At 39.2% G+C, this 26,215-nt stretch overlaps 5 protein-coding genes across 7 annotated transcripts in view; 3 read left to right on the top strand and 2 right to left on the bottom strand.

The window, feature by feature from the left end:
• LOC146489085 (uncharacterized) overlaps positions 1 to 26,215 on the top strand; it is a 311,447-nt gene that overhangs the window by 252,300 nt on the left and 32,932 nt on the right. The gene's annotated exons all lie outside the window — the stretch shown is intronic.
• LOC146489090 (tRNA-splicing ligase complex subunit RTRAF-like) lies at positions 38 to 6,740 on the bottom strand. Of its 2 annotated transcripts, none has more exons than XM_085106195.1 (8): positions 6,590 to 6,740; positions 5,646 to 5,770; positions 4,674 to 4,773; positions 3,767 to 3,862; positions 2,710 to 2,798; positions 1,785 to 1,847; positions 759 to 816; positions 38 to 533 (listed from the first exon to the last, which is right to left on the bottom strand). In XM_085106195.1, exons 1-8 carry the CDS (start codon positions 6,648 to 6,650, stop codon positions 379 to 381), a joined length of 747 nt encoding a protein of 248 aa, XP_084962321.1. In that variant the 5' UTR covers positions 6,651 to 6,740; the 3' UTR covers positions 38 to 378. The 2 variants fall into 2 exon arrangements, with proteins under 2 accessions (XP_084962321.1, XP_084962326.1); XM_085106200.1 differs by having other exon boundaries at positions 3,767 to 3,859; positions 6,590 to 6,729.
• On the top strand, positions 6,805 to 9,985 carry LOC146489089 (mitochondrial genome maintenance exonuclease 1-like). 2 transcript variants are annotated; one of them, XM_085106026.1, is made up of 2 exons: positions 6,805 to 8,166; positions 8,398 to 8,870. In XM_085106026.1, exons 1-2 carry the CDS (start codon positions 6,920 to 6,922, stop codon positions 8,417 to 8,419), a joined length of 1,269 nt encoding a protein of 422 aa, XP_084962152.1. In that variant the 5' UTR covers positions 6,805 to 6,919; the 3' UTR covers positions 8,420 to 8,870. The 2 variants fall into 2 exon arrangements, with proteins under 2 accessions (XP_084962152.1, XP_084962159.1); XM_085106033.1 differs by lacking the exon at positions 8,398 to 8,870 and adding an exon at positions 9,967 to 9,985 and having other exon boundaries at positions 6,806 to 8,166.
• Positions 9,937 to 12,267, bottom strand: LOC146489088 (putative skeletal organic matrix protein 5). Its single transcript, XM_085106190.1, has 4 exons — positions 12,178 to 12,267; positions 11,602 to 11,644; positions 10,907 to 11,042; positions 9,937 to 10,589 (listed from the first exon to the last, which is right to left on the bottom strand). The coding sequence occupies exons 1-4, from the start codon at positions 12,224 to 12,226 to the stop codon at positions 10,065 to 10,067; spliced, it is 753 nt and encodes a 250-aa protein (XP_084962316.1). The 5' UTR covers positions 12,227 to 12,267; the 3' UTR covers positions 9,937 to 10,064.
• On the top strand, positions 17,412 to 20,192 carry LOC146489087 (uncharacterized). The gene is made up of 3 exons (XM_085109689.1): positions 17,412 to 17,882; positions 18,661 to 18,703; positions 20,051 to 20,192. The coding sequence occupies exons 1-3, from the start codon at positions 17,636 to 17,638 to the stop codon at positions 20,190 to 20,192; spliced, it is 432 nt and encodes a 143-aa protein (XP_084965815.1). The 5' UTR covers positions 17,412 to 17,635.

Genomic DNA, 26,215 nt, shown 5'->3' with positions numbered 1-26,215 from the left:
CAATATTTCAAACAACACCAACAACAACAAACAACAATTAACGAAACACAGTTGGTATTTATTTGCCGCAAATCATTAAATAAACTTTTTGTGAATCCAAAAAGTATTGGTTTAATCAGCATGAAAACCATGTGTGGCAAGAGATCTTTCATAAAACTGACAATAGTTAGCTATAAGTTAAATACGCGTCAGTTTTATATTGAAACTCGCATATATTTTCTTGTTTTTGTTTTTGTATTCTCCCATTGACATTTGAGATAGTTTGTAAACGGCTTGTAGCGGTTAATACGATCCGGTATCAGCCCGAAGAGGGCATATCAGCCCATATCAGCCCTTTAATATCAGCTTATTGACCAGCAGTATAGTTACTTCAGTGTGTCACACGCCGACCCGTCCAAGTGACTGATCCGTCTTAGGATTAGCGGTTATCGCTTGCACGGCAACTATAGCTTCGTTAATCCTCGTTTGTAGCTCCCTTAATTCCGTGACGTGCAATAACCGAATTATTTTGGCCGCCTCGTTTACTGCCGAGTCTGAAAAAAAAAACATTAACAGTGTAAAGCACGGTAACACTCGGTGTTCATCTTTCAAATGCCTTAAAATACCCTCGCTGTAACGCTAGTTGTAAGTCGTAAGTTGTTATAAGGTGTGTTGGATGCAGCCTCCGACCAAGCCCAGTAGTTTTAGAACTGCGACCTTGTTTGTTCAAAAAGGGTGTTCGGAAATCACGGTAAGATGCTTAAGTCTAATACACCTACCCCCTGTGTTAAATCCTAAGTCGACTTTGTTGAGTGGTATGACATCAGCTTTTATACCCTGAAAACAACAATTGTAATAATTAAGGATGAGCTGGTATTACGGACTGGTGATCAGGTGCCGGAACGGAGCTAGAAACCCTTTTACGTGATTCTTAACTAACTTAAGAAGACGTTCAACTTGCTAGCGCCTAGTATTCGCATACGCTTCAGAATTCGCGCCGGTGGAGACTAATTAAATTAGAAATAATGTTACCACTATTTCGTGCTAAGACCACCACCACCGATCCAACTTTTTTCGGTCCTTTTTCAAAACCAAGATAAAAGAAAAGAGTTTCTGTTACGAGTCGCCTGTTCCCTAACTGCTTTGAAGGCAATGGTCGATCGGAAGATACTATCTAAACTCAAAGTTGCTTCGATATATATATAATATTACGTATCAACCCTAATACAGACGTATGCGAACACCTTTCAACATGATAGCGCACCATTTCAAAATGGCAGCCACGGAGGAGATCAAAAAAGATGGCAAATGGTAAATTTACCCATAGTTCTTAGCGTACCAAACCTCCTAAAAAATGCTTATAAAAAAGCACACACAAGTTCTAAAAACTTCAACATACCATACATAATGTTGTTAGTAAAGGGACGAGATTTCGCCAAAAAATGGCTTTCCATGTACCTTAGTTCGCAAGATATTGTGGTAAAATGTACAGCCACTATCTACATCCGTAAGGTGGACTAATGCTCGCTTGGGATTACTGTGTACACGTATTTATCTGGTTATAATTATTTCTTTCCTCGCCTAAAGTTTCTTTCTTTCTTTTTCATTTAACCTGGGGTGCGTTTTGAAATGAACCTTTTTATAGAGATGTTTCAAGCCAGTCCTATGGAAAATTTACTGAGTATCAGTAATTTTAATAGCAATTTTAGGTAAAGAAACCTTTAAGACGGTTAAACACTTTACAAACACAAAACAAAATTTCCAGTGTATGCAAATGTATCAAACTCCTCAATAAAGCCACTTACAGATTTTTTATCCGTCTTGGACGCTTCGAATGCCAGCTTGCCTTCAATAAGTGAACGGACAGCCTATTAAATTGATAAAATTAATAAAATAAATTGCATGCATGTTAATATTGACAATAATTGACTGGTGGGAAACTGGAATAACAATAATAATTAAGGAAGGCTACTATACATACATTTACAAAAGTATATATTCTGTAAACACAACCGTAGCTTGTAGGCAGAGTCTGGAAATCAGTGCCAGCAACATACTCAGAAATGAAGAATACTAAGTGTGATACAGGTGTACTCCAATGGCTCCATACAAATCCTTCTTATTATGTTTCTTTTTCAAGAGGCATTTTAATGCATTGTTAAAGGGCCCATTGAAGCATGCATAACAATGCTAATACATGTACCTCAACATCAAATGGCAATAAGATTCTGATTTTTGGCAGGTAGGCATTTTTCATTGTCTTCATGCATCGTGCTCTTTCAGAATATCTCAACCAATCCCATAATTTCAAAACTTCAAATATTTTTGACATCATCACTTTGGGGCTTAAAATTATATTTAAACTACAACAAGAATATGAAAGCCTAAATTTTGGAGGGAGAAAAGCGACAACACAATGAAAGCTAATTCTAAACAAAGCCTGGTTACATTTAATATCAATTAGCGTCATGACCTCAAATGAAGTGCCATCACAAAGGTTGCCAGATTGGAACAGAGCAAGAATGAACTGTAGTCCCAGAAAGTAATAAGAAGTGTGTTTGGAGGAAAATTTCTTTACTGTTTCTTGACTTTATTTTCTTGAGGGTAAGTTTCATCATTAAATGAACATCACCGGTGATTTTCAAAATTAACAAAAAATAATTATTATTGTTTATGTAAAAAAGTGTGACTTATCTACCATTTTTTCACAGTAAATGTACTGTAAATTACCTGTAACAAAACAAAGTGATCAGCGTGTTGAGGCAAACTAAGCAGTTTAGACAGAGACATCACTCCAGCCTTGAGATCTGGATTATCCACTGCAATGGTAAATTGAAGAATATTAAATTGTGCACAACAAAATGGATCCATATAAACTGTGCTTATATTAGTCATACATGTAAGGACAACAGTGAACGTAGGATCAATCATCAGCCGCTGTTCAGGAAAATGAGCCCATGACCACGGGAGGAATTTTGTTTTGGACCCCACCACACCCCTCTGGAAATTGCAGATTAGCTTGACACTCTCATTTAAAAGCTTGGGCCTTTGCGAACAACCTACAGAAGGTCATTGGAAAATCCACAGAGAGGGCCTATGGATATTCTGTGGAACAACACATTCTACACAAAACAGATGGGTGTAGGTCATGTGATTTCTGGGAATTATTGTTGGGAAAGAAAACTAATCCAATAAGAGATTACTTCACCTTTCAATAATTTATAACATGCACACTCTTAAGTTCAAGATTCAACCAACTGTTACACTTTTCACTGCCATCAATTACTGCAGTGCAGACCTCTAGGGGAACAAAAAAAATTGGCTTAATGGGGTCAAAAGGTCATGCTTGTGCACTGTGATTGGTGGATTTCAATCTGCTTTGTCAGTTTGTGTATGTTGTGGTCAGACGGTTGTTGCCGTAATTACATGTATGATTGATGGCAGTAAAACATGCAAATCACGAGTTGGGCTTGAAATTCAGAGTCCGTAATTGCTATTTAAAGGTGCAGCAATATGAACAGCAAGTCGTGACGACACTATTATTTGTGGTTTGCGATTTTTTCTTCATCGTTTGATCTTGCTTCTGATTGGTCACAGAGTAATAATTATTATAAGCACTCCAGAACTAATTCTAATTGTTCATGATTCTCTTTAAGTCACCCTGTAATAAGGACCAAACGCAATTTTTTAAAATTATAATAAAAAAAATATTCGATAACATTTCAAAAAAAAGTAAATAAATAAATAAAAAAATAGATCGTACAAGAACAGAGTACAGCTGCTGTACCTGTAAGATTAAGAAGACTTTCATCCAGTAATTTCTCTCCCGCTCCCCCAGTTTGATCCTTTCTGTTGCCTTGTTCTATGCTGTTGTATTTTTCTGCTGAATATACGTACACGTATGCATGTACATACTCAGTAAACAAGATTATCACAAAGCAATGTACAGTTCATAGTAAGTTTCAATTTTCAGGCCAAATAACCAGCCATTGCAACTCGAAAGACAAGGAGAGCAAAGAAGGAAAGAGTTTGGAATCTACATGTAGATGTGTGAAATTACAAGTCATGAGGGACTTAAGAATTATTTTACTATTGTCAAAACTGGTAAATTTGTTTGAAAATGGGAATGTACCGATTTGAAAATTGAAACTGGTTTCTACATGTAGGCTAAATAAACTAAAATTGTTCTTGCAAAATAGTTTGTGGCTTTAAGAAGACATCTGAAGGACAGCTGATACTGTAGATAAGAAGTCTCACTGGTTTAGCTCTTAGTCAGTTCCAATACACGATTGCAAAGTGTCCATAAAACAAAAGCAACTGGTTGTTGAATCACATGATAACAATTCTTAAAATGCAACAAAACATTTCCCACAAGTTGCAAGTGTGCAGAAATATGAATGATGGAAAAATTGGCTACAGAAAATGTCTGCATGCATGTAGGTCACCCCCCCCCCCCCCACCCACCCACCCCAAATATATCTACCTGGCACTGACAAATTTGTAACAGGACCTAGCGCACATGTTTTTCTTCCCCTTAAATTCATGAATGTACTGCTTCTGGAATGAGCAGATAGCAACCACAATCAGAAGATATCAATGAGCTCTGAATACAGATTTAAGAGTACAGCAGGAAATATAAAAGCAAACAAACTAATAATATGTAAATATTAGTGAATAGAAGAAGTGAAACTAACCATTTTCAGAATATTCAAGTCTAACAGCATGAGCTAGTAACCAGTCAATCACACTCTGTTTCTGTGAGATTTCTACTGGACATTTCAGGTCTTCTAAGTACTAAAGAAAATACAGATGAACAGTTTTCAGGATTACTGTTAAGTAACAATTGAGTGTTTTAGGCACCAGGTAGCCTTTCCTTTGACTGACTGAGGACAATAAGAATGACCTGCTGCAGAATTACCTAGTCCCCAGCACCACAGGAAGCCCAGGTTGACAACATTTTTCCTCAATTAAAAGGAAAATATAAGGATTTGTATAGGGTTTTATCTTGAGTCCTCAAAATTCCACAGTTCCCCTTGAAGCTTCGCTACAGGCTATCTGTTAATTTTCTTTTATGGACAATAATCAGCATCTGCCATTATTATCTAATGGCCAGCCGCCTGAAGGAGTTCATTTACTAGATAACATTGAGTCTCATGCCTACAGACAAAAACTCTTGTCTTATGCGTACATGCCAATTCCTCATGCTTGACTTGCAAAATTAATTTGGATGATCATGATTAATAGTTCTATAACTGAACAGCATATAAATTTGATTCATTTTAACAAAAAATAATTAGTGCCATACGTAAACGACTCAGCAAGTCATGTTACCATACATGTATAAATTATACTTTTCTTTAGAAACCACTGTACTGGGCTATCCTATACATAATTATTGGCAACCTTCTGCAGCATTTGAAAATCGTCTGAACATACCGGTATTAAGAAATCTTTCCCAGTTATATTCAAGGATCATTGCATCGTCTTCAGACACCCAAGTGATACAAAGAAAAAAAGCTCAGTTGCATGCATTTCACTTTGCAAAAGTTGGCAGTTACATGAAATATTGAAATATCCCGCTTCTCAATGAAAACTTTAAGTTCATGATTCTTTCATTAGACGTGTTTAATTAACATCAAAATTTAAATGAGATACACTCTACTTACCTTTCTTAGGGTTTTGAGCCAACCACTACTTTTTATATCTCTGAGTTGTTCTCGGTCCTCAATTTTATACAATCGTATTCTTTGATCTTCGAGCCACACAACTAAGTTCCTGACCTCTTCTTCATCTGCATTAATTTGGACGATTTAAAAGGTTATCATTATTTAGTAAGCCATTTGAGAAAAAAAAAATAGACAAACAGTACAATTTATGGTGGTAAAAAATTTTACCCCACATACAACAGTCTGCTATAACCTGGTCAAGTAAAGTGTTATCAATGTTGAATGCAAAATAACCCCCAATGAAAAAGTACAGTTAGTCAGTAGAACTCTGCTAAACTGAACTTGGATTGAAGGAAACAAGAAATAGTTTGAAGTAACAGGGGATAAGGTTCGCAGGGTTGGCATTGAATTTTAAGTATCCTCTTGATAATAATATTAATAAAATATCGTGCTTTTTTTTTTTTTTTTTTTTTTCATTTTTTCACATTCAAAGGTCACTTTGGAGCAATAAATTAAAGTTTATTTTATAAGAGCCTTAATTGATAAGAACGTTTATTTAGGAAATTTAAGACAAAATTTTAAGACCATATTAAGGACAAAAACAAAGGGTGAGAGCAAGTTAAGACGCTTCCACATATAGCCATTGTAAGTTTTATAATCATGTTATCAACAGATTTTGACGTATTAATCAGCTATGTTAGTGACATCTTTGTGGTTTATCAACCTACATTTTTCAAATAGAGTTCGAATTCATTGTTATCAGGGTAAATTTGAGCCAGGGGAAGTAAAATTAATTCGACTAAGCGGATTGTTCGAGTTAATCGAGTTCCCGTAACTTGCTGATACTAAAGGACTGAAAAAAGGGGTCATTAATCCAGGAGAAATCGGATTTTGTTCGAGTAGCGGGGAGTTTAAGTTGGCGGGGGTTGTACTGTAACACTTACTCTGCACATTAAAGCCTTCAGGATTATGATATCCTAGAGCCTTCAGTTTTCGTCGATACATCCTGAATTACAAACAAAAAACTTCCTTAAAATCTCCCAAAGTCAGCTCTTTGAGGACATGAAAATCGGCAAGGCGTTTGTGAACACGTCAGAGAGGGACTAGGGCGAGAATTGTATCGCGGGCTCATAACACATTCAAAATGGCGGACGATTGGTGAGGGGTTTGTCTGCGTAAAATTAATTGGTAATCACAGTTATTTTGACTTTTTAACTGTTTGGTTGCTGAAAATGTGGCTTACTGGGTGGTCTCCAATCAACAACTGATAAACTATGTATATTTGGAAGCATTTACTTCATCGCCTCCACGGTTGCCAAGCGAATACTTGCATTCACCTCTGTGATCGATGTAAGCGCACGTTTAAAGTTGGTCATTCATTGCGATGCTCGTTTGCTGTTGATCCTTTCTCTAGACAGCTTCACACAGATCAGACGACCTCATCTGAACTGTGGTTCGACATGGAAAAACTGGAGTCAATGAACCGCCGAGAACTGCAGACATTATGCAAAAAATGTGGCATTAAAGCCAACAGCAAAACCACTAAACTTCTAAATGACCTGAAAGACTTTCACACTGAATATGTCGCTGACTCGTCGTCGATCCTTCACTATCCTTTTATAGTTTCAAATAATACATCAACGCTTTCACCAAGCAAATCAAAGATAAAGACATTCATTCCAAGTGGGCCGAATGTTGATAGGAACCTAAACTTGTTCAGCCAAATGGAATCCACTAATCAGTGGATCACTGGGGAAGTTGGGAAGCTGAATAAGAAAGTGAAAGCAAAAGGAATCATGAGTAAAACTGTTGGTGAATACAAGGGTGTCGCAACAGGAGAAGCTAACGAAGATGATGCAACGCGTACTCTAAAGAAACACATGTACCTAGCGAAAAATGCGAGTGTCTCGGTTGTTTTAAATTGCAATTCCAACAAGTCGTTTATGATCAGTCGCTGGCAGAAGGAGCAAATAGAGAAGATGGGAAAAGAGAAATTTACTGAGTACAGAAAAGCATTGTCAAGCAGTGGGATCCAATTTCACTCGTGTATGAAGAGAATTCTGCAGGGAGAGGTAGACGAAAGTGGGTCTTTCCCGGCTCTGATTACAGGCTTAATCCAAAGTGTACAAAAAACAGGAATCTTAAAATCTCTTACAAAGGAAAAAATACTAGCTACTGAAGAGTATGTGACACATTCTTCAATTGGTTACTCTGGTACTTTTGATGGCTTAGCTGTGCACAATGGAGTACCATGTTTGATTGAATGGAAAACATCCCAAAACCCCAGACCAACGCTCGAGAGTTGCTATGATGCACCATTGCAGGTTGTAGCTTATGCTGGAGCTATTAACTCTCATCCCATAATGAGGATCCCTGTCACAAATTGTATGATTGTTATCGCTCACCATGATGGCTCAGAGGCAGATGTCCACTGGATGGATCTGGAGATGTGCGAGAAATTCTGGAAAGACTGGTTACTCAAAGTTGTAGAGTACAAAAAGACTACTGAAAGTGTTTCAAAGTAAAGAAATTTATCATTGCAACTATTTCTCAGACATATTTGCTGTATTTATAATTGAATTATCAAACTGATATTAATAATATATTCCCCCTCCCCGCCCCCGCAAAATGAGTAAAATTTAATTCAAGAATCGATGAACTGATTTTGTCTTGTGTTTTTTTTTTGTGTGTGTGTGTACGTGTGTTATGGAGATTTACTCATATCACAAACATTGTTTTCCACTTTTCACAGATCACCACTAACTTCCCTCTAGTATAGAGTTGTGGTCTTATACATTTAGAAGCCTCTCAGTCCCACACTACTGGGACTATAGCAAGACTAAAACAGTTAACCTTCTTGAAAGTATCCAGATTCAAACACAGGTGTAACTGACTTCATGTCTGCAATAACTGATGTTAGGGAGCTTAAGCACAGACGTTCGTGAGCCACGAACAGCAACCGGAAGTCGAATGTTTCCTTTTTTGGCATGGTTTTGCTCCTTACCATGGACAGGAAGAGCTCTTGTTAATGACTGGCTTGACGTTACAAATGCAATGGCATGAAAACGCTCCAGAAAGGGAAAAATTCAATTTTCGGTTGCCATTTGTGGCTCATAAATGTCGGTGCTTAAGTTCCATATTGTCGCTTCATTCCTTAACTGTATTCATCGTAAGGGTTTGTGTGACTTGTTCTAAAAAAATATATTTTGCAACAGTTTGATGTCACATGACTTGATGATGCCATTGTGGTGCAGTTTAAAAAAAGTAGATAGATAGATAGTTTATTAATCAAAACCCTTGCAGCCACAGGCTGAATTACGTCTGATAAAGGGGAATAGTTCTGGTGCTGCATTTGTGGAGGAGTGAATGTTTGCTTTTATCAAGTGAATTTTAAAGGTCAGTTGGCTACCATAAATATATCTTATTCGATGGTTTTACATATAATACGCGCGGATATTTTGCGAGTTGCGTAGTATTTTTCCGAGCCCCAAAGGGGCGAGGAAAAATACGAGCAATGAGCAAAATGTCCGCGAGTATTATATGTAAAACCATCGAATAAGAGATTTATTATTCCACTACAAAAAGATTTTGTTATTTTGGCTTCTCTGTTTTGGTAACAGTTTTCAAATACACCCGGCATTAACTGTCCATCGGTATATATGGCGCGTACGAATGATGTAAACAACACAGAAAGCCAGTTAAATGTCTTTAATTTGATTACATAAAATGAAAAGATAAATGACAAGTGATTGGCATGCTAAAAACTTGTTTTCGAGTCTGCATCGTTTCAAAAACTATTCTTCGTCCAGTCCGGACATTGTTGCTCCTTTTTTCTGCCTTTTCCGTCCGTATTCGCTCTGTTGTAAACCGGTCAAACCGGGACACTACAGTGTATTACGGTCTCATATTTTGCGCGTTCTCTTGACCTTATTTGGTGAAATGACATAATAGTGGAATAATAAAAATATTTATTGTTCCTTCCCTGGCCCTCTGCCTCAATTCATTCAACTCTGTAGATAAAACCAAACATTCAAATATATAGTTCTTATATTTTTTTTTGTTTGTTTGCTTGTTTATTTTTGTTGTGTTGTTTTTTTTTTTTTTTTTACTTTAAAATTGATTACTTCTGAGTCAAATTTTGATTTTCTGAAGGGATCACACAACGGGGGGGGGGGGGGGGGAAGGAGTGGAAGAAGGAGAAATCTATCACCCTGGGGTTGTATCCAATTAGCTTAAACTTCACCTTACTGCTTTTATAATAACTCTCTGCTATCAACACCACTGATTAGTCTGAAGTTTCTTCAACAATTTTATTTCTCAGATAAAGAAACTAAACGGCATAGTTACATTTTCCTTTACTTCATCGATCAATGGCTTATGGCCTTTCAAGCCAACTACAGTTTTCAGTTCCTTGCGAAGCTACTGAACCAAGATGTAACCCATGGCTTTGATGTGCCTGTCGCCATTATCTCCTCCATATGTAGCCTCGTTCCCACAAGTGTTGGATTCATCGTGGGCTCCTCCAGTGCCAAAGCCGATTCTGGAGTCGCAAGTAACGCAATCATTTTCGTTGTTTCCAAGGATACCGATTCTTGCTGCTCTGATTGGACCAGGCCTGGTGCACGCAGCATTAAACCCTTCCTTGTTACAGTTACGCTGCAAGGAGGCCTGGGAACCGATCAGTGACTTCCACGTCTGACGACCCATTGTGGTGGAGCGATAATTGCCATCGGCGATCAGTGAGTGAAGAGAACTGGCGTTCTTGGGGATGGCAATAAATTTGGTCTCAGAACCGACCTTCATGCCAAGACAGATCTTAGTGAATGGTGTGTTCCAGTAAGTCGGCAACTTAGTCTCTTGATTATCGTCAAACAAAGTCTTTCCTCCTGGAAGGTTGAAGTCGGCCTTGTTGCTCCACAGTGCGGAGTTGAAGTGGAAGGTTGGCTGAGTTGTAAAAAAAAGATCGAAAACTATAAACATACGACCCACAATGTAGGCATTACACCATTAACTAATCTACTCACAAATAGTTTTAGCCAAATGTTTTAATAAAGGCTTTTCGGATAGTCTCAAATTATTTTCACTACCCATATTAACCTGTTTGAAAGTTAGAGAGGGTGAAGATTTTCAAAATAACCAAGCGTCTTAATGTCTCATTGAAATCGTGGAGCTGCAAACAAAACATTCGCCAACTGGCTCTCTGTCAGATAGCCAGGATCTGCCATTTTCTTTTAAGTGAACAATTAAATGTCATGTCATACCTTTTTGCCATCAATTTTCATGACCATCGTCCATCCGCCGCCTCCACATGGTCCAAGGGCATAGCTTGACATGTGACAGTATACCGAAACCTTCCCAGAGGGCATTTGGAGTGAATAAGCTCCGTTACCTTGAGACCTGATTAAAAAATAACGAAATTAATAAAACATCATTTTGTTTGTCTTTCTTCGTGAGGCACGAAGTGCGAGTAAACATCGCTAAACTCCTATTTCAGACATTGATTTTTACTTAAATATTTCTGGGCGTTCTATTCCTCGTATTTTGATACTGATCTCCATTTTTCCTTCAGTTTCGTTAAAAATATGGCGAGAACCTGCTGAAACGACAAGCGTCTCAAAACCGTGTAACGGTCGCCCAGGATATTTGAAAAAAGATTCGAAGCTTTGTCAACTGTATGCTTTTCAGATATCTCAGGCTGAATTATTTTCCTCAAAGGCAACACTTTCGTTAAAGCTTTTGCAATATACTAGCCGTGAGGCAAGATGAGATCCCTCCCTCAAGTTGTTCCCTTGTCAATGTTGAGCATTTCACTCCTCAAATTAACATAAATCAGTTATACGTGCCGCGGAATCAACCGATTATGAAAAACTACTAAAAAGAACTCGATGCAGTAAAATAACGCTTATCTCACTAACTGGCCGTGAGACGCTGGTTTCCTACGCAATTTTTTACTTACTTGCCGTTGGTGTAAATTTCCTTGCACGAAGAAAAAGTCGTTCCTGGAAAAGAGAAAACGACAGAAAATTGTCAAGCAACAAACAGAATTCGAGGAGAAAGAGCTAGTAGTCAAGAAAATAGCGTAAGGGCAGGTGATTTTCGTCTACATTTCTCAGTCGTCATTTACATTGACACTCAAACCCGCAGGAGACCATGCAAGACGCAACTCGGTGCTGCTGCTACTATTACTACTGCTGCTAGTAAGTTGCATAAAATTTACCAATTTTCTTTCATAAATGCACTGATTTACAAAGAAAAGACGATAGCAAGTTGTCATTGAACAAACATATAATTCGAAGGGCAAAGAGCGAATAGTGAAGAGAAAGCATAAACTTAAGGTGGTTTTCTTCACATCAAAAGCGCAGTTCCTCGTCATTTACACCGCTGACACTGGAGCCCGCAGGAGACCAAGACACAATTGCTGCTGCTGCTGCTGCTGCTGCTTGCTGCTGAAGCCGAAAACAGGCAAAGGACACAAATTAAATGACAAGAAAACGAACGTGATGTGAAATTATTCATGACATTTCTAACTTACCTTTACCAAATTCTTCATACAAAGCATCAATTTTGTGTTTCATGTCCATTAAAAGCTTTCTTTCATCTGTCCTCAGACCGCAGTTGTTGGTCTGCACGTAGGCTGGAAGCAGCGGAACATGAAATTTCCAGGAAACTTCAGCTCTTTGGCTTATCATGTCAGGAAGTATTACTTCACGTAAATAAAACCAGTCATAAGCGTGTTTCAGGACTAACTTCTATTGGATTTGTTTGTTTAACTTGTTGCTTATCGATAGGCCGGATTAAACAGGAAATTGGAACAAATGACCTTCATTCGAGATGTTAATAAACAGAAAAGGTAAAACGAAACCGGATGTGTTAAATGTGGTGCCTGATTCTCTGAAGTACTAGATCCTAAGCACGTAACTGTTCGATGGAAATGGTTACAAATTTCGCATTTCAGTTGCATTTCCTGTAACAGTATCCATATTCTGACGCATTTCCTGACAAATTCTTGTAGGGAGAATTCTCCTAATTATTTGGCAAGGATAGGAGCGTGTCAACTGAGAAACAATTTTCTTTATTTAAATAAAGAGATCCCTTTTTGGAAGAGCTATTTATTTTTGTCATGTGAAAAAAGAAATTTAAGTCTAGACTTAACTCGGTAAATAACAGGAATATCTGGCACAAACGGCAAGGGAAGTCTGCCCTGAATCCGACCTGAATTTCCTCCTTCCATCATCTTCCTGTCTCAAAATGCAAAGCACGTAGTTTTCAATTACACAGAATTTTTAAGATGACCTGAGGTTATCAAATAACCTAAAAATATTTTATCTTCTCAGGGTAGGTAGAATGTCTTTATTTTAACTGAGATAAGAATAGCAAGAGTACTTGACCAAACTTATCATAACACAATCAATGTTAAAAACGGACATTCAATTTCTTTCATTAATTTAATCCTTACTCAACATACTGCTACGATTGGAGTGGATACAAACTGCAGCATATATGAGAGTGTTGTTTAACAACAACAACAACAACAACATTGACTTTATTTATACAAAACTGAAAAAAAGCCTTTGTAGCCCGCAGTTAGCAGAGCTATTCTAGGCGGGCTACTTAAACTGACAATGTATAGTTAATGAGCTCGCACACACACAAACACACGCAGACCTGACTCATGTTTACTATCGAATCATTACTTTATAGCTTTTCTCACCAAAATCAAAGCGTACGAAGTCTATACATCTATTTCACGTTCAATACAAAAAAGAAATTCACACCCGTTGTAACCGGGACTTAAATGATTTCAGCTCATGACCTTTCTGATTCGCTTTGATAACCACAATCTATCCCTCAAGCGTAATTTCTTCGCAGTGAGCTCTCCAATTTCAACAGTTTAAACAGTCAAGTAGAAGTTATTCTCTCGAATTACCGCTTCAAAAAGGTTACTTTCCTATCTAAAAACGGTCTGATTTGAGTGAAATCAACATGGCCGCTAATAGTTTACGGGTATAACAAAATTTTGCCGGCCAAGTGTAGATGTTACCGTAGATTCTGGGCAACAATAATTACGGCCATCACTTGTTTACATAGCAATTCTGCCTTTCAGATTCTGAAGAATGCAATTTTTGTTTGCAGTCGAATCGATTTTTGTTCAGGCATTCACTCAGTGTATTTTGGTATATAAGTTTGGCATTCAAAGCATTCACTGGCATTCAAGTTTTATTTCTAATCGACCGATTCGAGAGTGTTGCATTATTTAGAAAAAAAAAATTAAAGGTGTAGTGCAACTGAAATAACAAAGAGTGCAGAAACGTCAAGTTTATCTTGCTATCGATCCGTAATGATATGGCGGCGGCTACTTCTGTGAGCACGAGCACGTGAGTGAAAAAGCTCGCTAGGTCCGCTGGGACTACGTCACTTGAGTGTCGACGACGAGCAAAGCCCATTTTCTGTCTTTTCTGACTCCGTCCTGGCCCTAAGGGCCTGGCCGGAGTAATAAGCAACTCTACAGATAGACAAAAGTTAGTGATGATCAGTTGAAAGCGGCAAAACAATGTCTGTGATATGAGTGAACGAGTGTGGCTCCGTAACACAAAAGAAACAAAGGATACGGCAGATCATTCACGAAAAGAAAAATGGAAGTCACATACGGCGAAACTCGAACTGTCTTTTGAATAAACTTAAATGTAAGGCACTAAAAAAAATATTTAGTCCGTAAATTAACTTTTGCCACCCTCACATATGCTGCAGTTTGTATACACTCGGCAATCGTAACATTTTATGTTGAGTAAGGATTAAATAAACACAATGCCTATACTGGCATTTACACGTGATGCTTAATATGACCTCATTGATTCCCATTGTGTACTTCGCAGATTTATAAAACTATAGTATCCTAGCTAATGGAATAGTTTGAGTCACAAAGATAGCGTTGTGTTGTTTCCCTTGTGTTACGCCTCTATCTTCGTACCGGAAATTCCATTGGTGCGTGATATTTTATCGTTGTGTTACTAGAAATCATACCGGGAATGATTTTCTCATAGCGTCATGCTTATCAGTGACCTTTTCTTCGCGCATTGTGGTTCTAAAGCTGTCAAACAAAGCACGATTCCTTCGCCCAGAACTCTCCAATTTCACCGTTTTAAATGTCGAGTGCTTCTTAGAAGTTATTCTTTCGATTTACCGCTTCAAAGTGGATAACTTTCCGCTTAAAAACGGCACACTTGAGTCCACAACATGTTAACAATGTGGCCGCCACAAATTTAATCCAGGTTTAATGAATAAATCAAATGATTCTTTGACGTCACACAGGTAGGGGTGAGTGGGTCCCCCCCCCCCCCTCGCGATATACGCGACAAGAATGGATTTTGATTTGCCTGCTTTTGTTGAAGACAATCAGAGCAATACGTCCCTACTAGAAGAGGGCAGAGTTTAATGAATAAATTAATGTGCAGATCTGTGACTACGACGAAGAAAATAAAAAACCAAGATGCCTATACTAGCATTTACGCGTGATGCTGTGTCTGATTCATTTATTCCAATTGTATGCTGTATGCTTCGCAAATTGATAAAACTATCCTTATAGTTTGAGTCACGATGATCGCGTTATGTTGTTTCCCTTGTGTTACGCTTCTTATGGTTGTACCGGAAATTTCGGAATTTTCATTACAATAACGTAAGCGTGTCAATGACCCCTTTTCAATCCCATCGTGGTTTTAGAACTGTCAAACAAAGCACGATTCCTTCGCCAGGAACTCTCCAATTTCCACCGTTTTAAGTGTTGAGTGCTTCTTAGAAGTTATTCTTTCGAATTACAGCTTCAAAATGGTTAATTTTCCGTTTGAAAACGGCACACCATGACTTGAGTCCACAACATGTTAACGATATGGCATCCGAGTTTCATGAATAAATCAAATGATGCTTTGACGTCACACAGGTAGGGGTGAGTGGGTCCCCTCCCTCGCGATATACACGACAAGAATGGATTTTGATTGGCCTGCTTTTGTTGAAGACAATCAGAACAATACATCCCTACTAGGAGAGGGAGACAAATAAATAAATTAATGTGCAGATTTAAAGCTACCATGGAAAAAAAGATACGGAGCCCGTTTTTAGACACGGTATGCCCCTCAGGGCATCCCGCGTGAAAAAAACAAGATGCCTATACTGGCATTTACGCGTGATGCTTAATGTGACCTCATTGATTCCCATTGTGTGCTTCGCAGATTTATAAAACTATAGTATCCTAGCTAATGGAATAGTTTGAGTCACAAAGATAGCGTTCTTGTGTTACGCCTCTTATCGTTGTACCGGAAATTCGATTACGGCGTGATATTTTATCGTTGTGTTACAAAAAACCATATCAGAAATTCCTTTCTCATAACGTCATGCTTATCAGTGACCTTTCCTTTGCGCATTGTGGTTCTAAAACTGTCAAACAAAGCACGATTCCTTCGCCTAGAACTCTCCAATTTCCACCGTTTTAAATGTCGAGTGCTTCTTAGAAGTTATTCTTTCGATTTACCGCTTCAAAGTGCTTAATTTTCCGTTTGAAAACGGCACACTTGAGTCCACAACATGTTAACAATATGGCAGCCAAAAATTTAATCCAGGTTTAATGAATAAATCAAATGATGCTTTGACGTCATACAGGTAGGGGTGAGTGCGTGTCCCTCCCTTGCGGTATACGCGACAAGAATGGATTTTGATTGGCCTGCTTTTGTTGAAGACAATCAGAACAATACATCCCTACTAGGAGAGGATAGAGTTTAAAGAATAAATGTGCAGATTTGAAGCTACCATGAAAAAAAAAAGATACGGAGCCCGTTTTTAGACACGGTATGTCCCCCAGGGCATCCCGCGTAAAAAACAAAAAAAAAATCTATCCGTTTTTAGACACGGTATGCCCGTAAGGGCATCCCTCGTAATTCAGTAAAGAAGGCCAAATTGCATGTCTGTTCTTAACATTGATTGTGTTTATGATACGTTTGGTCAAGCACTCTTGCTAGAAAGACATTGGGAAATTCTACCTACCATGATAAGATTAAAATTTTTAGGTTTTTTGATAACCTCAGGTCATCTTAAAAATTCTGTGTAACTGCAAAATACGTGCTTTGCATTTTGAGACAGGAAGATGATGGAAAGAGGAAATTCAGGTCAGACTACCCTTGCCGTTTGTGCCAGATGTTCCTGTTATTTACCGAGGTAAGTCTAGACTTAAAGCATTTTTTTTGTCGTGGCAAAAATAAATAGCTGTTCCAACAAGGGTCTCTTTTTTTAAAAAAGAAAATTGTTTCTCAGTTGACACGCTCCTTTCCTTGCCAAATAAAACGGGGTGTTTTCCCTACAAGAATTTGTCAGGAAATGGGTGAGAACGTGGATACTGTTACAGGAAATGCAACTGAAGAGAACAATAAAGTCTATTATTGTACGAATTTTAAAACCATTTCCATCGAACAGTTACGTGCTTATGATCTCGTACTTCAGAGAATCAGGCACCACATTTAACACATCCGGTTTCTTTTTGCCTTTTTTATTTATTAATATCTCGAATGAAGGTTATTCGTTCCAATTTCCTGTTTTATCCGGCCTATCGATAAGCAAAAAGTTAAACAAACAAATCCAATAGGAGTTAGTCCTGAAACACGCTTATGACTGGTTTTATTTACGTGAAGTAAAACTTGCTGACATGATAAGCCAAAGAGCTGAAATTTCATGGAGTTTGAAAAGAAAAAATAATGCTTTGACTTAAAAAATGAATTATCTCGGAGAACCGCAAAACCTGTTCCTCTGCTTCCAGCCTTAGTGCAGACGAAGATTTGGTCTTTCCTGTTCCTGTTTACGCGACGGAGGAAATTGAAAGCCTCTGCACACAAGCTAGTTGTTCCTAGTTCCTGTCACCCAGCATCACACAGATTCCATCAGTGCCTCGAGCTCGAAGCAGAAACATCTGAAACGAACAATTTTTCTCCACCAAAGAAGTTCATCAAAGAATGTCTCCCGAGTCGACCTTCGTACTGACAGTTTGTATTATGGCTTTCATTGGTGCTGCAAATGGCAAAGCCTCTAACACTGCTATCTCACAGTCGAAGCCGCCTTTGCCCATAGCTAATGACAAAGAACCTCAACATATGGAACAAACCATTGACATCAACAACTGCGGTCTGAGGACAAAGGAAAGAAAGCTTTTAACAGACATGAAACACAAAATTGATGCTCTGTATGAAGAATTTGGTAAAGGTAAGTTACAAACGTCATGAACAATTTCACATTGCGTTCGTTTTCTTGTCATTTAATTTCGTTCCTTTGCCTGTTTTTGGTTTTAGTTTGCTTTCAGTTATTCTTAAAGTACTTCAGTTCAAAAGACACTTGGAAGGACACTTTAACTAAAGAAATAAATAGTTATAAGAATTAAATTTATTATTATTTATAACGACTGTGAAGCCAGTTTAAAGCCAAACAATCTCTGTAAGTAACCCGTGGGAAACACAATAGCTGTCGTCACGTAAATCAGTACCACTTGTGAGAGAAAATTGGTAAATTTTGTGCAACTTACTAGAAGCAGTAGTAATAGTAGCAGCAGCAGCAGCGCGCGGCGGCGGCGGCAATTGTGTCTCTCGTGCGGATTCGTGTCAGTGTAAATGACGAACTTTTAATGTAGACGAAAATCACCTTTATGCTTTCTCTTGACTCAGTTTGCTCTTTCTTTTCGAATTTTATGTTTGTTCATGACAACTTGCTATCGTTTTTTCTTTGTAAATCAGTGCCATTAGTGAAAGAAAATTGGTAAATTTTGTGCAACTTTCTAGCAGCAGTAGTAATAGTAGCAGCAGCACTAGCAACAGCACTGAGTTGCGTCTTGGTTTCGTCACGGTCAATGTAAATGACGACTGAGAACTTCGCTTTTAATGTAGACGAAAATCACCTGCCCTAATGCTATTCTTCTCACTATTTGCTCTTTCTCTTCGAATTCTTATGTTTGTTGGCTGACGATTTTCTATCGTTTTCTCTTTTCCAGGAACGACTTTTGATTCGTGCAAGGAAATTTACAGCAACGGCAAGTAAGTAAGAAAATTCGTGGCAAACCAGCGTCTCGCGGCCAGTGAGCTAAGCGTTATTTTACTGTACCGAGTATTTTTTTTAGAAGTTTTTTTTAAGATCGGTTGATTCAGCGGCACGTATAACTGATTGTATTCAGTTTGAGGAGTGAATGGCTCAACATTGAAGAGGGAACGATTTAAGCGGAGGGATCTCATCTTGCCTCACGGCTAGTATATTGTAAACGTTTTAACAAAATTGTTGGCTTTGAGGAAAATAATTCAGTCTGAGATATTTGAAAAGCATACAACGGACAAAGCTCCGAATCTTTTTTCAAATATCTGAAATATCATCGCCGACCGTTACACGGTTTTGAACAGTTACGTACTTATGATCTCGTACTTCAGAGAATCAGGCACCACATTTAACACATCCGGTTTCTTTTTGCCTTTTTTATTTATTAATATCTCGAATGAAGGTTATTCGTTCCAATTTCCTGTTTTATCCGGCCTATCGATAAGCAAAAAGTTAAACAAACAAATCCAATAGGAGTTAGTCCTGAAACACGCTTATGACTGGTTTTATTTACGTGAAGTAAAACTTGCTGACATGATAAGCCAAAGAGCTGAAATTTCATGTAGTTTGAAAAGAAAAAATAATGCTTTGACTTAAAAAATGAATTATCTCGGAGAACCGCAAAACCTGTTCCGCTGCTCCCAGCCTTAGTGCAGACGAAGATTTGGTCTTTCCTGTTCCTGTTTACGCGACGGAGGAAATTGAAAGCCTCGGCACACAAGCTAGTTGTTCCTAGTTCCTGTCACCCAGCATCACACAGATTCCATCAGTGCCTCGAGCTCGAAGCAGAAACATCTGAAACGAACAATTTTTCTCCACCAAAGAAGTTCATCAAAGAATGTCTCCCAAGTCGACCTTCGTACTGACAGTTTGTATTATGGCTTTCATTGGTGCTGCAAATGGCAAAGCCTCTAACACTGCTCAACATTGACGAGGGAACGATTTTAGCGGAGGGATATCATCTTGCCTCACGGCTAGTATATTGTAAACGTTTTAACAAAATTGTTGGCTTTGGGGAAAATAATTCAGTCTGAGATATTTGAAAAGCATACAACTGACAAAGCTCCGAATCTTTTTTCAAATATCTGAAATATCATCGCCGACCGTTACACGGTTTTGAGACGGTTGTCGTTTCAGCAGGTTCTCGCCATATTTTTAACGAAACTGAAGGAAAAATGGAGATTCAGTAACAAAATACGAGGAATGGGAGTTTAGCGATGTTTACTCGGGCCTCATGCCGCAAGAAGAAACATAAGTCAAATAATGTTTTACTAATTTCGTCATTTTTTTATCAGGTCTCAAGGAAACGGAGCATATTCACTCCAAATGCCGTCTGGGAAGGTTTCAGTGTACTGTCACATGTCAAGCTATGCCCCAATCTCGTTTCCAGAGCCCTCGTTACCCTTGTCGTTTTCCCGCTCCGCTGAACAAGGGTAACGAGGGCTCTGGAAACGAGATTGAGGGTCTCTCGTTTTCCCGCTCCGCTGGACAAGGGTAACGAGGGCTCTGGGAACGAGATTGGCTATGCCTTTGGACCATGTGGAGGCGGTACATGGATGGACGATGGTCATGAAAATTGATGGAAAAAGGTATCACATGACATTTAATTGATTCTGTGTATCTCAAAGACAGTCAATTCGAGAATATTTTATTTGATGCTTCACGATTTCTACGAGAGCTGTGGATGTTTGGTTATTTGGAAAATCTTTACCCGAGCTCTTTGTTCAAAAATTTTGAGATTTATAAAACTTTCGGCTAAAATTATTTTGCCAGTAGAAAAGTTATTATGGTGTAACTGCCCGCATTGTTGCCGGTCGTAAGTTTATAGATTTCGATTTTCATGTATGCTTTTCCTAACTTTTATTTCCACTCAGCGAACCTTTCACTTTAATTCTGCACTATGGAGCGACAAGCTCTACTTCAACCTTCCAGGAGGAAAGATTTTTTTTGACGATAACCAGAGACTAAGTTGCCGACTTACTGGAACACACCATTCACCAAGATCTGTCTTGGCATGAAGGTCGGTTCTGAGACCAAATTTATTGCCATCCCCAAGAACGCAAGTTCTCTTCACTCACTGATCGCCGATGGAAATTATCGCTCCACCACAATGGGTCGTCAGACGTGGAATTCACTGATAGGTTCACCGGCCTCCTTGCAGCCAAACTGTGTCACGGAAGGATTTAACGTTGTGGGTCCCAGAGATATTTCCCCTAGAGCAAGAATCGGTATCATAGCAAACGATCAAAACAATTGTGGTACCCCTGACTCCAGAATCGGCTTTCGCACTAGAGGAGCCCACGATGACTCCAACACTTGTGGCAATGTTGCCTTATATGGGGGAGATAATGGCGACAGGTACATTAAAGCCATGGGTAATATATTGGTTCAGTAGCTTCGCAAGTAATTGAAAAAGTGTAGATTGCTTTAAATGTCATACGCCATTGATTGATGAGCTACACCATTTCTCCGACGCATCAGAATATGGTTACGGTGCTGTGTCGTATCTACGAATTGTTGATGACGAAGGCGTCGCTCACTGTTCCTTTGTCCTTGGTAAATCCCACGTAGCGCCCCTTAAAGTGATGTCTATACCACGTCTTGAGTTAACAGCTGCTGTGGTTGCGGTGAAGCTAAACTGCCTTATTCAAAACGAGCTTGAGTACCCCATAGATGACACCCTCTTCTGGAGAGATTCTATCGTGGTTCTACAGTACATTCGTAACGAGTCAAGAAGATTTCAAACGTTTGTCGCTAACAGAGTCGCCATGATCCACGAGGAGTCTACCCCCAAACAGTGGAGACACGTCAACACTGAGTCTAACCCTGCAGATGGCCCCCCTCGAGGAGCGAAAGGTTCAGAGCTACACAAAATGAATCTCTGGCTTCATGGTCCAATGTTCCTACGAAAGGATGAAGCTTCGTGGCCCGAACAACCCTTGCACTTACCGGATTTGTCTGGAGACGACAACGAGTTAAAGAAACCGACAGGTCATGCGAATTTAATTACCAGCGGAATGGGGATGGAGTTGCTGTTTTCCCACTATTCGTCATGGGACAGTCTACGTAAGGCGATTGCCTGGATGGCAAGATTTAAGAAGTATATGTTGATGTAATCCTAAAGCTCAACATCATGTCCCCAGAAGGCCTCTGACTGTACCGGAAGTTATTGACGCCGAGAAAGACATCGTCAAAGTCGTTCAGAATGAAGCCTTCCCGAAAGAAGTAGATGCGCTTAACGAAACAGCACCAGGAAGCAGGAAGAAGTGCTTACCACGTACAAGCCCAGTACGCGATCTAAACCCTTATGTGACGGATGGAATATTAAGAGTAGGAGGACGCCTCGAGAATGCTTCAGTCTCCTTTGAAGTTAAACACCCTATTATTCTGCCAAGCAAACACCACGTGGCCAACTTAATAATTCAGAACTGTCATCGCCAACAGGGGCATTCGGGTCCTGCTCATGTCCTGGCTGCTATTAGACAGAAATTTTGGATACTGCGAGGGCTTTCTGCGGTACGTAAAGTATTGGCAAGATGCATCGATGGTCGCAAACGGAATGCTTGTCCTAATGAAAAGATTATGGCCCCTCTCCCAGCTGCGAGAGTTGCTCCTTTCGACCCACCGTTCACACACGTGGGAGTGGACTACTTTGGTTCTCTGTTTGTGAAGCAAGGACGAAGTGAGATGAAACGCTATGGTTGCTTGTTCACATGTCTTACCATGAGGGCGGTACACATTGAAGTCGCGCACTCTTTAGAGGCACACTCTTTTATTTGCGCATATCAGCGTTTTGTCAGCCGTCGGGGCGGGCCTCGAGCAATGTACAGCGATAATGGAACCAACTTCACCGGCGCGGAACGAGAGCTGAGAGAAGCATTCGAGCACCTGGATCAGAAGCATGTGTGTAACCGACTTAGGAAGGACGACATCCAGTGGTTTTTTAACCCGCCAGAAGCCAGTCACCAAGGATGAATTTGGGAGCGCATGATAAGGTCCGTTCGGAAGATCCTTGCCGCCCTGCTAAAAGAGCAGCGGATCAACGACGAAACACTGTCAACCCTTTTGTGCGAGGCGGAGAAGATCCTCAATGATCGACCGTTGACTCCCCTAAGTGACCACCTGGACGATCCAGAACCGTTGACGCCCAATAAACTGTTGCTCCACAAGTCTAACAGCTGCCTACCTCTAGATGTCTTCACAGACCAAGACAAGTACAGCAAGCGTTGGCACCAAGCACAGGGTCTGGCTAATGCATTCTGGAAAAGATGGATGAAAGATTACTTGCCCGTGCTTCAGAGGAGACAGAAATGGTACTTCCCTCGCCGTAATTTTGCTATTGGCGATTTAGTCCTGGTCATTGATGAGAAAGCGCCACGAGGTCTTCCCAGACAGCAATGGCCATGTCCGTAGCGTGAGAGTGAAGACAGCATCATCCGTGTGTAAACGAGACATCAGAAAGTTGTGTCTGCTTGAAGGAGTTCAATTTTCAGAGACTTGATTTCAAGTGTTACCTGTGGAGAACTTTGAGCTTATGAACTTATGAACTGCGTAATATGAACTGTGTATTATAGGAAGTTTGTTGCTTTAAGTTAGAATTAGCCCGGGTTGCTAATTCGGGGCCGGGATGTTGCAACAATACTTATTCCAGCGGTATATATCGTAGGCGCTTAGTGCCAGTCCCCTCGTGGACCATTTAATATTTCATTCGCGCCAAAATTTGTTGTTAGCCGTTGGCTGATTCAGTTTCGCTTGTCCTATGTTGTTAGTTTATATATCCACACTGTCAGGTACGTTCATGTTGTCCTTTGCGGTTTATCCTTCGTATTGCTGTTTTATTGCCTTTTGCTGGCATTATGTTGTAATTTTTCGTTTGCTTCAGTGTATTTATTTGTTTCTGTTCCAGAAAACATGGTCATGATTTCGTGTTAATTACAGTTAGAGGATCTGTCAAGGACGTCTAAATAAATTTACCGGTGCGTTCCTACACCTTATATGGGGGAGATAATGGCGACAGGCACATCAAAGCCATGGGTTACTTCTTGGCTCAGTAGCTTGGCAAGGAACTGAAAAATTGGAGATTTCTTTAAAGGCCATAAGCTATTCATTGATGAACTATTTAGAATAAAGATCTGTAACGCAATCAGTAACCAAAATCGCTTTCTTTGTAAAAGAGCAAAAATTTTGAATTTTTAACTTTTCTTGTCATTTAGTTGTGTTTCTAGAATAGGTAACTATGAAGTTTAGTTTCTTTATCTGAGAAGTAAAATCTTTGATGGGCCTTCAGACTAATGAGGGGTGTTGATAATAAAGCGTTTTATGATAAAAACAGCAAGGTGGAGTCTTAAGCATGGTATACAACCCCCTGGGTGACAAATCCACCCCTTTCCACTCGATCCCTTAATGTTATGACACTGAACCTTTTGGGGGTAGGAGTACGTCCAAAACTGTGTTTTTTTTTTAGAATTATATTTCTTTTTAGTACATACGCAGAAAACTGCTTACCAACGATAACAATTATAATGTTTATAACACTGAGGGGAAAATTACAGGATGCTGATTAATCGAGACAAAGGGCATTTTCCTTTCACGTACTCGATGAACGTCTTCCTATCATCATTTCATCTTTGTGATGAATTCTCTTACAAGAGCATAGTTCAACAGCAGTTTCGTGTCCAAAAAAATTATTTGAAATTTATAATTGAGTCAATGTTGCTCCTACTGAAATCTAAATAAACGTCAAGAAAAGGAGAACACAGGAAAATCACTCTTTTTTGCTTGGCAGAGATCATTAAGAGCTTTAAAAGTTTGTGTGTGTTTACAACTACACGTGAGCCGTGCGGTGCGAGCGAAACTACCCCGAAACAAAATGTTCAAAAATTAGTTTCTCCAAGAATATTTGTCCGATCGAAACAATTGAAGTATACCGTATTTGTAAAGTTTGAAACAAGTAAAATAAGAAAAAATTATAGATTGTTGCTCGGAAACGCATTAGACTTGTAAACGGCTAGCGGGTTGCCTAAATTGGTACAAGAGAAAGAGAAAGTAAAATTCACTATCATTTGCTCATGTTCTCCACAAAACCTAGGATAAGGTCATTTCACGTTGTGGTTTTGTGGAGGACGTCAAAGAAATTTACCAAAAATTAAAATGCACGTGCGCCGGAGCGATTGTTTTAGTTCATTCTTTATTGGCAGCGTTGTCGCTGACGTCGTCGTTGCTTAAGAGGGTTCCCCGACATATTTGGCGCTCGGATAAAAATGTTTGAAAAATCATAACTCAGTCAATATTGCTCCCACTAAAATAATTCTGGCCTTTACAAAAACTTTAAGACAGAAACTACAGAAAAATACTCTTTAGTGTTTGGTATAATTATTTCAGAGCTTTGAAACTCGTGTGTGTTTACAAACACATGGGAGCCGTGCGGTGCGCCGGCGGAATGAAAAAACATGGCCACGAAACAAAATTTTCAAAAATTAACTTGTCCTGGAATATTGGAGTATCGAAGCGATTAAAGTGTCTATGAAAAGCTATTTTAGAGTTCAAAAAGTTACCGTAACTGATCACGAACGGATGATGTATGCAAATGTGAGGCTTCTCAAGTGCATAAAATGACGCCATAAAATGTTCAAAACTTGCCAGTGAAATCACTCGCCTGCGGCTCGTGGTTCCTCTTGAGTTTTGAATATTTTATGGTCAATAATTCCACTCGCGCTTTTTGGATATGAGATGATAGATAGCCAACGAGGCGCGTAGCGCCGAGTAGGCTATAATCATCTCACATCCAAAAAGCGCGAGTGGAATAATTGATCTATTAAAAGCGATCTCGCTTTGCAAGAGCAACCCGAAGACAATTTAATAATCGCTATTTCTCGGGCATGGAATATTATTGCTTATAGACCATGGCCGCTAAGCCAATCAAATCGCTGGAATAGTATTATACAATGGTCCAGTTTTTAATAAAAGGCTGCCGTCGATTTGTTAAATAAAATAAAATAAATGTTCTAATATCATCAGATGGTTTTATTCTAAATTCCAATTTTGCTACCCACTCTAAACGATGGCTGGTTTGCTCTTCTTTTCTCGCTGCCAAATAACTTTTGTGACTAAAAACGAATACATTGAAGAAGGGAAGATAATTAAAAAAATTCGCAATATTCCATTCTGTCGATCAGTTCCCCATAGCAGTGATGAAGGGCCCGCTTTCAAAAACACTTTAGCTGTAAAACGTGAGGGCAGTTAGTTTTAAACCACATGGCTTGCGTGGAACGTCTGAGTGACTTAGCCACAAATGTCTGTCAATTTTTTTTAATTAACGCTCGCTCAGTGATCCACGCACTCTTTCTCATGCTCAGTATTTTTCTCTCAGCTTCTCATTTTGCTCGACAGTTGTTTGTCAGGCTAAACATAGATCAGTAAAAAAGACAAAAAAGTATTTCTTTTGTCCTTTTTCAGTCCAT

This window comes from Pavona decussata, unplaced genomic scaffold (genome assembly GCF_977016875.1).
Source record: "Pavona decussata unplaced genomic scaffold, jaPavDecu1.1 SCAFFOLD_6, whole genome shotgun sequence".
NCBI classification, from domain to species: domain Eukaryota; kingdom Metazoa; phylum Cnidaria; class Anthozoa; order Scleractinia; family Agariciidae; genus Pavona; species Pavona decussata.
The sequence above is the reverse complement of the archived record's forward strand: the minus strand, read 5'-3'. Positions and strand labels throughout refer to the sequence as shown.

Bases quoted from the DNA above. Each gene is read 5' to 3' on its own strand.
- LOC146489090 (XM_085106195.1), bottom strand. From the start codon at position 6,650: ATGTATCGACGAAAACTGAAGGCTCTAGGATATCATAATCCTGAAGGC. The intron at 5,771-6,589 runs GTAAGTGTTACA...AAATTAATGCAG, and splicing joins TGAAGGCTTTAATGTGCAGA to ATGAAGAAGAGGTCAGGAAC. The intron at 817-1,784 runs GTAAGTGGCTTT...TGTTGTTTTCAG, and splicing joins CCAAGACGGATAAAAAATCT to GGTATAAAAGCTGATGTCAT.
- LOC146489089 (XM_085106026.1), top strand. From the start codon at position 6,920: ATGTATATTTGGAAGCATTTACTTCATCGCCTCCACGGTTGCCAAGCG. The intron at 8,167-8,397 runs GTAAAGAAATTT...CACTTTTCACAG, and splicing joins ACTACTGAAAGTGTTTCAAA to ATCACCACTAACTTCCCTCT.
- LOC146489088 (XM_085106190.1), bottom strand. From the start codon at position 12,226: ATGGACATGAAACACAAAATTGATGCTTTGTATGAAGAATTTGGTAAA. The intron at 11,645-12,177 runs GTAAGTTAGAAA...TCTCTTTTCCAG, and splicing joins GTATGAAGAATTTGGTAAAG to GAACGACTTTTTCTTCGTGC. The intron at 10,590-10,906 runs GTATGACATGAC...TTTACAACTCAG, and splicing joins TGAAAATTGATGGCAAAAAG to CCAACCTTCCACTTCAACTC.
- LOC146489087 (XM_085109689.1), top strand. From the start codon at position 17,636: ATGTCTCCCGAGTCGACCTTCGTACTGACAGTTTGTATTATGGCTTTC. The intron at 17,883-18,660 runs GTAAGTTACAAA...TCTCTTTTCCAG, and splicing joins GTATGAAGAATTTGGTAAAG to GAACGACTTTTGATTCGTGC. The intron at 18,704-20,050 runs GTAAGTAAGAAA...TTTTTTTATCAG, and splicing joins GAAATTTACAGCAACGGCAA to GTCTCAAGGAAACGGAGCAT.